The sequence below is a fragment of the Sciurus vulgaris genome, assembly GCF_902686455.1.
Source record: "Sciurus vulgaris genome assembly, chromosome: 7".
Lineage (NCBI taxonomy): Eukaryota > Metazoa > Chordata > Mammalia > Rodentia > Sciuridae > Sciurus > Sciurus vulgaris.
This window is the reverse complement of record NC_136467.1, coordinates 76,138,241-76,151,005: the sequence shown is the minus strand read 5'-3', so window position 1 is coordinate 76,151,005 and position 12,765 is coordinate 76,138,241. Positions and strand designations below refer to the sequence as shown.

Genomic DNA, 12,765 nt, shown 5'->3' with positions numbered 1-12,765 from the left:
TTAATTCATAAGTAATATATACTCATGAAAGACATTTTGGTAGATATTGAAAAGTATAAATAAGAAAAATCTGTCATGATCTCTCCTAGATAAAACCACTGCTAAAATTTTGCTGTACTGTATCATATCATCTTTATTTTGGTTATTATACCTGTATATTCATAGTATATTGTATACCTAATTGGGCTCAGTCTCTCTAAGTAGCCAGAGTTTTTCTCATTAATTTTTAAAATTTTGTTTTACAGATCATAAGACAATATATACTCCTCATAGAAAATATAGAAATACCATAAAAATGAAGAAATAAAAATAATAATTTACCCATAATCCCATCCTCAGATACAAATACTGCTGTGATATGGATAAACTGACTTATAAACTTCTTATAGATGATGTGCATGTGAATATAGCTGAGGTCTGAGGTCACATTATGTGTGATTTTTGCATTTGGATTTTTTAAAATACAAAACATAAACAGGTTCTTGTTCACATTATTTTTGATGCTTACTATTTCATTTTATCAACATTCCTTAAATATCAGATGTTTGGATTTCCAAACATCTATTATAAAACTTGCCACCTTGAACATCTATTTTCACATAAGCTTCATCCACATTCCAGGAAGTTTTCTAGGAAAAATAAATAAAATTTACTGCACAATGACTTGTGTATTGACCCTCACTGCTGAGCGCACCCCGCCCACAGGCCCCGCCCACACTCTGGGCCCGCCCCCTCCGGTCCTGAGCGTTGATCTCCATGGTTACGCGGCGGTAGCGTAGAGCGTCCTGCGGCTCCGAAGGGCACGTTGAGAGGTTGGGGCAGGATCGCGTAGCCACGGCTTCTGCTTTCGGCTTGGGTCGAGGTCGGCCCACTTGGGGCTCCGCGCCCTGAACTGTCGCCGCACCCAGTGAGCGTAGTGCTGTGGGCAGAGCCGGGGCTGCTGGAGGACGCCGCCACCGCTGAGCGGGAACAGCGGCCACTTCCGCCCGGGGCGCCCAGGTCAGACCTCTAAGGGGCTGGGCAGGCGTTGAGCCTTCGGGCTCTGCGGGGCGCGGGGCGCTCACCCAGCCTGCGGAGGAGCGCGTTCGCGCGCTCACAGCCCCAAGCACACGCGCGGCCGTTCTTTGACTTCTTGTTAAAAACGACTGTTTTAACTCCTTACCTTATGCCTTGCACTTTTTTAGCTGCTAAATATATAAATTCATTGAGTCCTCAGTAACTCCGGAAGAAGTACTGATAGTTTCCTTTTTCTTTTCTTTTTTTTCCAGATGAGGGAACTGCCTTCCAAAGAGGTGAAGCGAGTACCCAGATCTCATAGATTATGGCAGGGTCACGCTGAAAGGGTCGCGTGAACATCGTCTGGTGTTCTTGAACAAAACGCCAAGTTCCACTTAGCTATCCTCCCCAGTGCTAATGCTCGGAGTCAACTTTACCTATTAGAGCTTTTGTTATACTCTAAAAGCTAAGTTCCTCTGTTCTGATGAACTGATAATCAGGAAAATGAAGCTTGATTAAAACTTACCACTCTTAACTGGTTTATAATGTTATCGAAAGCTCCGTCCTTGTCCCTGATGCCAATCCAATAATGAGGACTCGGTTTTGAGAAAAAGTAAAAAGGTTTACTGCTTTGCTAGCAAAGGAGAAACGGTCTGTGGTTCTGCCTATGGTGGGGGGGACTTTAAAGAAGTGATTCAAAGGCTACCTTCCACTCTGTTGGAGTTGTAATCCATTTGTTAATTTGGGAGATAATCATTTCTGAGATCTTCTGGTACCATCCCCAAAGTCTGGATTAATTCTTTCCTAAGATGGGTAATGTATTCAAGGACAGATAAATCCGCTTAAAATTGGCAAGAAAGGTAATCCTGTTTTCCCTGAGATTAGGGAGAGTTTAGGGGGGAGCAGGGAGAAAAGAAGAGAAAGAAACATGTCCATTTAAAAAATAAATTGCTGTGGCAGAGCTACAAAGGCTATGTTCAAAGCATAAAGTGGACCACCGTTACAATAATAAGAAATTAATAACCAGGGATTCATTTTTGCATGATGCATAACTACATGTTTGTTTTCCTTTGATGTTTTTCTTAGAGTTTATATTACAACTTGGACGTGCAAAAAAGAGAATTTCAATGATATGAACAATTTTTTTCCCCAAAATTCTTTTAGATTTGTATGGTCATTACTGAATGTGCTAGAGTAGCATTTATAAGCATTTCCTTTTGTGGGTGTACTCTGTAGACTACATAGGGGGAGGTTGAGTTTCTCCTTTTTTTCCCCTCATATAGTTCTTCACCCCTAAAGCCTTCATTTAAAAAGAGAAACAGGAGGGGCTTAGATGCTAATAATTAAATAGCAACAAGTTAACAAATAGTATGACTAGTTATAAATAGTGGAGAAATCTGAAGGGAAAAATAATATATATATATGTAATTATTAAAAAGACAATCATTGTTTCACTTAGCCAAAATGCCTCCCACTCAAGCAGAAAGTGTTATAAAGAATATCATACGAGAAATAGGACAAGAATGTGCAGCTCATGGAGAGATTGTTTCTGAAACTCTGGTTGCTTTTATGGTAAGAATGACTTGTTGCAAATTACTTCTTTATTAACATTTTTTAAATGTGGTGTCCATTTTCCCCTTAAACTTCTGTGAAGCTTTCCTAGATGTTTTTTGATTGATAACATATTGAACTCTTGAGACAAGTTAGTGAAAAATAGTTTTTAAATTATCTTTTAAATTTCTGGAGAGTGTGTTAGTTCTAGATTTGTAAGATTTTTCTTTTTCTTTTTCCTTTTTCTCTTTTTTTGTAATGCTGGGAATGGAACCCAGGACCTGTTGCATGCCAGGCAAGATACATCCCAAGCCTCTCTCCCTCTCTCCCTTTTCTTTCCTTTTTTTCTTTTCTTCTCTTTTCTTCCTTCTTTCCTTCCTTCTTTCTGGGCAGGGCCTTACTAAGTCACCCAGACTGACTTGGAACTTGTGAACTTCTTGAGTATCTGAGTCTATCTATTATTGTTTGGTTAACTATTAACACACAATGAAACTATGATTTAATATGCCATAGTTTCCCGGTCTAAAATCTAATCATTTGGTTTCAACTTATTTCCTCACATACTTTTTTGAGCACCATTTTCAGGTTTGATTACTCCCTTACTTCACCCTGTATTTAAGGGGCCGATGAGTTGGGGTATGCGAAAAATAGCTAAAAAGATCAATTTTTGAGTAATTGAGAGGTAGTTGTTTAAAAGATGGAAGCACAGTGAGCTAATTTCATCATAATATGCTATAAAATTACATGATGGACTCTTCCTACTCTCAGGTGAAAGCTGTTGTCCTCGATCCAAGTAATGGCTTTAACATGGATAGAACACTCATGAAAAGTGATGTGCAGAAACTTGTTAAGGTAATTATCCAATACTCCTCAAAAAATTGGAGTTATTTATTTTCAATTTTAAATATAGTTTTTTGTGTTAGCCATTATTGCCTTCAGCTGCATGAAAAAAAAAAAAAAAAAACTCCACAAAATAGTAGTACAAACAAGTGAAGGATTTATTTTTCTCATAAATAATGTCTAGAGATGCATAGGCTGTTATTCCTAGCTTCCTGGGCCACCACCCTTGACAGATGCTTTTCATCCCATTTTTCTTCCCATGTTTTGGTACCATAGGGGGAAAGGCAAAGGACAAATATAATATGTGTGCCAATTGAATCTGTTACTTTCTTTCCAGAGAATAATAGTTTTCTCAGAATTCCTTCCATGTGCTTACACTTACTGGCCAAAAAGATACAGTAATATGACCCTGGGACACTGATTTTCTATTCTTATTCTCAAATAAAGAAATCTTGTGCCCCAACCCAAATTGGGGCTCTAATAGGAAGGTGGGGCATCGTCACTGAGCAGGTAACAGTGTCTGCCACAGTATATGAGTGTTGTCTTATTAATTAGTTACATTGAGAACATGATGAACTGGTTTGTCTTGTACCTGTACTGTAAAGTTAAATTAAGATTCATAATGATTCGCTGTAGATTATGTTTTTCAATCCTAAAGAAAAAATTAAAGCCAAAGTAAAATAATCCATAAAATAGATGTGCCTGAAGACCAGTTTTAAAAAGGAAGGAACTTTAGATGTTTAATATTGTTCATATGTTTTAGATTTGACTCACTGAATTTAATTTTTTTTGGGGGGGGTGCTGGGGATCGAACCCAGGGCCTTATGCTTACAAGGCAAGCACTCTACCGACTGAGCTATCTCCCCAGCCCCTGAATTTAATTTCTTAATCTACATTTCCTAAAAATTCAACATTATTTTTTTTCTTTGGGGCTTAATGGATTTAATTTAATCCTTCCTTCATGCAGTGGACTTGAAACAAGTGTTCCCAGACTTGTGTATGGATGTTTTTCTGGGCTCCTGAAAATGGCAGGGGAAAATTTCACCATCCCCACCTTCTATCATAACTGGCAATTCAGTTAGTGGAGAGTAGGTCTATCTGCAGATGCTGCAGGGGTCAAGAATACGGTTGTAAGCCTGGAGCTGGGGAATATTTTGTCAGGATGATTATGCAGTAGTGACTCCATTATTTCACTAAATCACCTAGAGCTGGATCTCTCTCAGGTTTCTTAAAATGTGATATAAAGCTTGTTCGTGGCAATAAGGGAAATGATTATGATAGTCCATCAAATGTTTTATTGGGAAGGCTTCAAGGAGAATCAGGAAGGGGCAGAAAATAAGTTTTTCTTCTTTTCATGGCTCAAGAGGAATTTTTCTTTCCCCAAACTAAGTTTGAAAGAACTGAGCTCAATATACCTTTAATGTCAGATACAGAAAAACTCAATGGATATCAAAATTTAAATGATGAAACTGGAAATCCATATGTAGCAAAATGAAATTAAATCTCTGTCTCTTACCCTGCATAAAAATCAACTCAAAGTGGATCAAGGACTTAGGCACTAGAACAGAGACCCTGCACCTAGTAGAAGAAAAAGTAGGCCCAAACCTCCACCATGTCAGCTTAGGAACTGACTTCCTTAACAAGAGTCCTAAAGTATAAGAAGTAAAATCAAGAATCAAATATATGGATCAATCAGGTTGTCCTTCAACAGATGAATGGGTAAAGAAGTTGTGGACACTATGAATTATTACTCAGCCAAAAAGAAGAATGAACTTATGGCATTTACCTTTAAATGGGTGGAACTGGGGAATATCATGCTAAGTGAAATAATCCAATCCCCCAAAACCAAAGGCTGAATGTTTTCTCTTAGATGAGGATGCTAATTCACAATAAGGGCGGAGGGTGGCTAGGGAAGAATAGAGTTACTTTGGATTAGGCAGAGGGGAGTGAAGGGACGGGAGGGGGTTTGGGGGGTAGGAATGATAGTAGAATGAATTGGACATTGTACCCTATGTGCATATATGACTACATGATGGGTATGATTCTACATCATATACAACCAGAAGAATGAGAAGTTAGACTCCATTTATGTATGATGGGTCAGGGTGCAGTCTACTATCACATTTAACTAATTAGAATATTTTAAAAAAAGAATAAATGGGATAGAATCAAACTAAAAAGCTTCTCAGCAAAGGAAACAATAATGTGAAGAGAGAGCCTACAGAATGGGAGAAAGTCTTTACCACATGCACCTCAGAGCATTGATCTCCAGGATATATAAAGAACTCAAAAAAGTTACCACCAAAAAAACAAAACGAATAACCCAATCATAAATGGACTAAGGAACTGAACAGACACTTCACAGAAAAAGAAATACAATCAATAAATATATGAAAAATATTTATCTCTAGCAATTAGAGAAAAGGAAATCAAAACTACACTGAGATTCCATCTCCCTTGGGTCAGAATGGCAATTATCAAGAATACAAGTAACAATAAATGTTGGTGAGGATGTGGAGAAAAAGGTCCACTTATATATTGCTGTTGCGACTGCAAACTGGTGCAACCACTCTGGAAAGCAGTATGGAGATTCCTCAGAAAACCTGGAATGGAACCACAATTTGACCCAGTTATCCCTCCTAAGTTTATACCCAAAGGACTTAAAATCAGCATACTACAGTGATACAGCCACATCAATGTTTATAGCAGCTCAATTCATAATAGCTAAACTATGGAACCAACCTAGGTGCCATTCAGCAGATGAATGGATAAAGAAGTTGTGGTATATATACACAATGGAATATTACTCAGCCTTAAAGAAGAATGAAATTATGGCATTTGGCAGCAAATGAATGGAACTGGAGAATATTATGCAAAGTGAAATAAACCAGGCCCAAAAAACCAAAGGCTGACCGTTTTCTCTTACATGAGGATGCTAATTCACAATAAGGGTTAGGCTAGGAAAGAATAGAGTTACTTTGGCAGAGGAAATTGAAGGGAGGGGAAGGGTTTATGGGAGTAGGAATGACAGTAGAATGAATTGGACATTATTACCCCATGTGCAGATATAATTACATGACCCTTACAACCAGAAGAATGAGAGGTTATACTTCATTTATGTATGATGTGTCAGAATGCATTCTACTGTCTTATATAACTAATTAGAACAAAGATTTAAAAATTTTTTTTAAATCGAATGATAGAAATTTTCCCCCTTTTTCTCAAAGTCACATGGATAAGCTAATCTTTTTATTTATAAAGTCTACTTTGAGAACAGTACTTCTCTACCTGGAGGAATCCAGCTGCACAGGTTTACATAAAAACAATATTGGATTCTCAGTCTTGAGTTCTCCGCACTCCTCCTGGGAAAGCAGGATTGGTGCTTAAAGAGGTGTTTTGAGAAGGAGCATATGAAGCCTGAGGGGTGAGAAAGGAAGAGAGCTGGGGAGAGAGGACAGTAGTGGAGAGAAGGAAAGAAAATTTGATCATGCAGTCTAAAGAGGTTCGACAGACGAGGAATGAGTCATCTGTATGGGGTCAGGGGATGGGAGAAAACAAATCCGAAAAAAAAAAATTTGAAACAGGAAGGTAGAGCCAGAAAAATTAAGTGAAGAGAAAAAGGTAGCTGCAACATTTTTTTTAAAAAATAAAATGCATGTGACCTCAAACATTGTCAAAGGAGTATTAATCAAATAAATAGTAATGAGGAACTCCAGGAGAGTTTTAGACTGGAGTAAAAGCTTCATGGAACTTTTATATGCATTTTGACTGCATGGGCTAACCACCACAGTCAAGGTTCTTGCTTTCAACTAGACTATTAGCCATCTGGGGTGACATAAATTAACTGAAGGGAAATAACATTACATAATACACGGTGTTAGTTGGATAAAGTATAGAGTTTGAAATCCTCAAGGAGAAAAAATAATAACAAAAGGGGCTGTTGGTAGATAAATATCAGGAATTACTGCTTTGATAATTTCCTTCATTTTTGGAACTATCTTAGAAGATATTTGAGTGTTTTAAAAAATGTAATAGAAACATTGCTGGGCTATTCTTTTCTAGCTTTGTGTGGCCCGGCTACTGGATAACAAAAATCCATCCCTGGACACCATTAAGATGCAAGTCTACTTTGATATGAATTATACAAGTCGAGGTAACATTATATATCTATTTTGATGCTTTTAAAAATGTTATATTGTATTTCAGGTAAGAAAGTTTTATCTGGTTGACAATAAATTGTTTTATGAAATTATTTTCTTAGTCTTTGGAAATGTTTTCCAACTTTGACGTATTAGGAAGCTTTCTGTCACTATAACAAATACCTGAGATAATCAACTTATTCAAAGAAAAGATTTACTTTGACTCACAAATTTAGAGGTTTTAGTCCATGATTGGTTGATCCAGTTTCTTTGGGCTGTGGTGGCCCATTGTGGTGGGAGCCACATTCATCTCATTGGTTGGCCAGTGAGAGCAGAAGAGAGTGGGATCCCACAGTGCCCTTTGGGGGCATGCTTTCTTTGAGTCCTAAAACCTCCTACTCGCCCTTTTAAAGGTTGTACCACCCCACCTTCCAACCAATAATACCATAGTCTGGAGACCAAGCCTGTAACACTAGCACTTTTGTATACAAGCTGTAATCTTTGAAGGATAATAATGTTGGAAATGCTAAATGGAAAAAAAAAAAAAATCAGTGACCTTTGTGAGTGTTAGAAGTCAATTTAACTCTTTATGCTCCTAAAAATTGTTTCTAAGTCTATTGTTTTTTAACCTTCATAGCACTGATACATAATAATTAGAAATAAAAACATCCAGTCCATTGAAATTAAATTTTTAAAATTTGTAGGGCTGGGTCAGTAGCTCAGTGGTAGAGTGATTGCCTTGAACATTGAGGTACTGGGTTCAATCCTTAGCACCACATGAAAATAAATGAATAAAACAATATTTTTTAAAGTTTATTTGTGTCCATCTGCAACTAAAAAAATATTTTTAAAAAATTGTATATTTTCCTATTCTTAGTTTATTTTGTTACCATATAATTCCTAAATTATGTAACTACCTGAAAATGAAAGAAATTATGGGAAATTTAAATTTAGAATTTATTTCATAATATAAATGATTAGTGCATGCATCAATGACAAGTTGGAAACGAGAGAAAAAGGAAAATAAATTTCTCTGCAGATTGTCTTTGTTCCTGCTGTAATGCATTCATTATTAACCATTTGGTGATTTTCTTCATCTTTTTTTTTTTGTCTCCAGGTATTAGTGTTTTTGTTCTGCTACATAGCTAATCATATATCTTGCTTTTTTGCTTAATAATAATGAAATTTTAAAACAATAAAATAGTCATGGATTGAGGAAATTTAATATATGTATTTTTTATTTGCAAAAAACTTTCAGTTGCTTTTGTGATAAGATTTATTATGAAGTGTGCATGGTTGAAATATGAATTATTGTCCTTGTAATAGTAATATGGGTGTCTTATTGAATCAGTGGCAAGAATCGTATTGCTGGTAAAGATGGTCTTCTGCCCCAATTATGCCTCAGCACAGCACAGGAAAAAAGAGGAGAGGCACAGTCTTTTTATTTTTTTAAATTTATTTTATTTATTTTTAATTTTTTGTTGTTAATGGACCTTTATTTTATTTACATGTGGTGCTGAGGATCGAACCCAGTACCTCATACATGCTAGGCAAACGCTCTACCACTGAGCCACAACCCCATCCCAAGGTACATTTCTTGGTATAATATCATAATATCAGTAATATTATTCAGAGAAAATTTACCTGGAACTAAAATAGAAATACACATAATTGAAAAGGAATATGTACACCCCATATATGATTGTACTACATATGCTTACATATAGCATACTATATGTGCTAACATATGGTATAAATATATAGTACATATATATTTATAATGTTTATATATAGTATTTTATATGCATAAACACACTTCTGTTGAAGGAATGATCTTCTTTACTTTCTGCTTAATTAGGAGATTTTAGTCTTTTCTCATGTTTACCGTTTTGATTGTTTATTTCAGGTCTTATGTGTTTTGATAAAGTATTCCATTTAAATCACTGTATACACGTTTCTTGCTGGATGTTTGTCTTGAGGATACTTGTTGGTCACTGTTTTTAATTTCATTTTTACATCTTAAGAAAGTGCTTGTTTTTGTGTAGTACAGTTGCCATACTTAGGCAACTTTTATCCTCATGTGAAAATTCTAAATATGAAATATATGCAATGTTGTTATTTGCTAATTTTAGAGGAATTTCTTGAAGAACATCACCGGGTCCTGGAGTCTAGATTAGGCTCTGTTAGCAGAGAAATTACAGATAATAGAGCATGTACTAAAGAAGAATTGGAAAGCCTTTATCGGAAGATTGTTAGCTACGTGTTGCTACGCTCTGGGCTTGGATCCCCTACAGACATCAAGATTGTGAGAGAGGCAACAGGTAAAAAATATAAATGATTTCCATCCCATATGTAAACATACATGGTCATTATATTTTATAAAATATTTTAAGTGTTAAAGATTGAAGTTCCCTTTTTATCTGAAAAAAAAAATCAACACAAATAAACTTTAACTTTAAAAAAGTTAAAACTTACCTAGACTCCTTTTCTACTGTGTATCAATTCTAAACTTCAAGTAGCACCTCTAGAAAGTAAAGTACTGTTCATTTTCTTAGGCTGTACATATCAGGACCTAGTTACCTCATTAGAGAAACACTGGTAATATTGTTAAGGTACCAGGCTGATTGGGTGACTGGGACAACTGGAAAGGAATATTTCATATAGGTGAAAAGAACTGAGTATCACCTGAAATGGATGATGGAAAAGGGCACTATTTTATCTAAGGAAATAGTTGTCCTCTTTTATACTTAAAAATGAGGGATAGACAAGATGTCTAGCCTTCCTATGCCTTTCCTTCATAATTATTTTACAACATAGATTTTTCTACTCCAAGCCCTATTTAGAAAGTTTGTTTTCATGCCTATTGCCAAAAAATTCTGGCAATAATTTGGATACTTATTAAAAATGGACATGAGACAATAGCATTATTTTCAGTAGTCCAGCTTAGATGTATGATAGATTTTTCCATGCATTCTGTAATCAGGTATCAGAAGTGTGAAGAATTGTATAGGTAACAGTACAAAGCCAAGTCTCTTAACTTTCTGCTGAAGGAAAGAAACTACACTAAGTTCTAATATCTTTATTCTGTCATTTTGTTTTCATATTCTGTGGTTTATTTTAGCTGCCCTACAGAGTGTTTTTCCTCAGTCTGAACTGGGGACATTTCTGACTCTTAGTAAAAAGGACAAAGAACGCCAGCTGAAAGAACTCACTATGATTGTTACTGGAATTCGCTTATTTAACAGAGACTGTGGAAAAGGGGGTGAAGGCATTGATGATTGTAAGTGTATCATTAAGTTAATTCTAAAGGTTATGACTGTTTAAAATTCAGCCTGCACAGTGAGGAAAATAATACACAACACACTACTGGAATTCTTAAAAGATTTGCAGTTTTGACTGTTCTTTAGGAAAAACTAGTGTTTGATAATATGTAGTAATTACTACATTTTACTTTTACTGAGGCAAGACTTTGAATTTTATGTACCATGAAGTTAGTGTAGGAAAGTGAATCAGTAAAAGAAATGTGGTTCCTGCCCAGAGGCTAGCCTCTTTAGTTTGGTGGAGATTTGTGTTTACTCCAAGTCAGCCAAAGAAAATAAAACTCAGCAATGTAAAAACAAAAATCATCCTGAAAAGAAAACCCTTGTTTGTGCTGTTAATGGAATGAGAAGGTCCAAAAAGAGATATTTAGGCAAACTTTAAATTGAGGAACATCTACTATATTGTTATTTACAAAACAAATTCTTAATAAATTTAAATGTGCTTATGAAATAGTTAATTAAGGACCTTTCAGTAGAAGTAATTTCTTATGAATTTGGTATTCCTGTAGGCCCCCTGATAAGGTATTGGTGTCTCTTACCAGATCACTGATCACTAGATCAGTACTATCAGCAGGGTAATTTTTTTCCATTTTTTTTTTTTTTTTTTGAGTTGGGGATTGAACCAAGGGTTTTGTGCATACTAGGCAAGTATTGTAGCTCTGAGCCATGTTCCCTAATTTTTTCCATTTACACAGGTAAGTTCAGTTTCCATTCTTTATGAAGTTCTCTTCCTTGCTAGACTGTTCTGTTACTTTTCAGCATCCAAATGAATTTCTTAAGAAGAATGTTTTTGAAATTTGTTTTTCCTAATAGAAGATACATAGAAGAATTGATCAGTGGCTTTTCTAGAGACCACATTGTCAACATCACATACTTCCAAGTCTACCTTTTCTTTAAACTTGTCTATTTTTAGTGGCAAAAGCTGCTGTAACTTTTGGTTATCATTCTGACAATATCTTTTTTTGGATAGGTTCTTTTTGGATTCTTCCTGCCAGTGGGACCCCACATGGCTTACTGTTATTAATTTGGGGAAGAAAATAACTCCACTTAGTTCTTAAAATTTGACTACTTTCTGGGCCTTTTCCCCTTAACTATTATTATTATTATTATTTGAACCCAGAAGCACTTTACCACTGAGCTATATCCCCGAGAGCCCTTTTAATTTTGTATTTTGAGGAAGGGTCTCACTAAGTTGCTCAGGGCCTCACTAAATTGCTGAGTCTGGCCTTGCACTTGTAATCCTCTTGCCTCAGCTTCCCTAATTGCTGGGATTACAGGCTGAACCACCATGCCTGGCTCTCTCTAGTACTTTTTAGCTGCCCTCATGCCTGTCTTTTTTATATACTTAACAAACAGTGCCAGCTATTCTACATGAAGCAATCCCAGCCACCACTCAGCATATTGATTCCCAACTTCAGATTGCCCAGGACCAGGTATATCGCTACACAGCCATCCTTGAGAAGGTAACAAAGAACCCACTCATGAGTAAAGAACTTGAGCCATATATGTTAAAGGAGGCATTGTATAATGTACGACAATATGAGATCTTCCTTCAGATCATTTTGGTAAGTTAATTTCACAAGATCTGGCCAAATAGAGCCAGGAATTAAAATAGAATTGGGAAAGTTGGATTTTGACTTTATAGTTGTTAATTCTCTTTGGTACTTGATAGTATGATTGTTAACATGGTATTATTAAGCAACTGTATATGTATGTGTAGGAGAGTAATATCGTATTGAATCCTATCTTTATTTTGAATGTTAGGCATTTTCATTATAATGTGCCTTGGTGTGGATCTGTTGTGATTTTGTGCATGTGGTGTTCTGTAAGCCTCTTGTATTTGATTTTCCATTTCATTCTTCAGGTTTGGGAAATTTTCTGATATTATTTCATTGAATAGGTTATTCATTCCTTTGGTT

At 35.9% G+C, this 12,765-nt stretch overlaps 1 protein-coding gene across 2 annotated transcripts in view; it reads left to right on the top strand.

Annotated features, from left to right (window-relative positions):
- Nucleotides 1-861: 861 nt before the first annotated feature.
- Nucleotides 862-12,765, top strand: part of CFAP206 (cilia and flagella associated protein 206) — a 41,838-nt gene continuing 29,934 nt past the window's right edge. Inside the window, exons 1-8 of one of the 2 annotated variants that reach the window (XM_079146968.1) lie at nt 862-999; nt 1,269-1,292; nt 2,456-2,568; nt 3,316-3,399; nt 7,450-7,540; nt 9,659-9,847; nt 10,648-10,806; nt 12,203-12,411. In XM_079146968.1, the coding sequence (XP_079003094.1) occupies nt 2,461-2,568; nt 3,316-3,399; nt 7,450-7,540; nt 9,659-9,847; nt 10,648-10,806; nt 12,203-12,411 (840 nt within the window). In that variant the 5' untranslated portion in view covers nt 862-999; nt 1,269-1,292; nt 2,456-2,460. The remainder of the gene's footprint in view (nt 1,000-1,268; nt 1,293-2,455; nt 2,569-3,315; nt 3,400-7,449; nt 7,541-9,658; nt 9,848-10,647; nt 10,807-12,202; nt 12,412-12,765) is intronic. The other variant, XM_079146969.1, reaches the window with a different exon arrangement.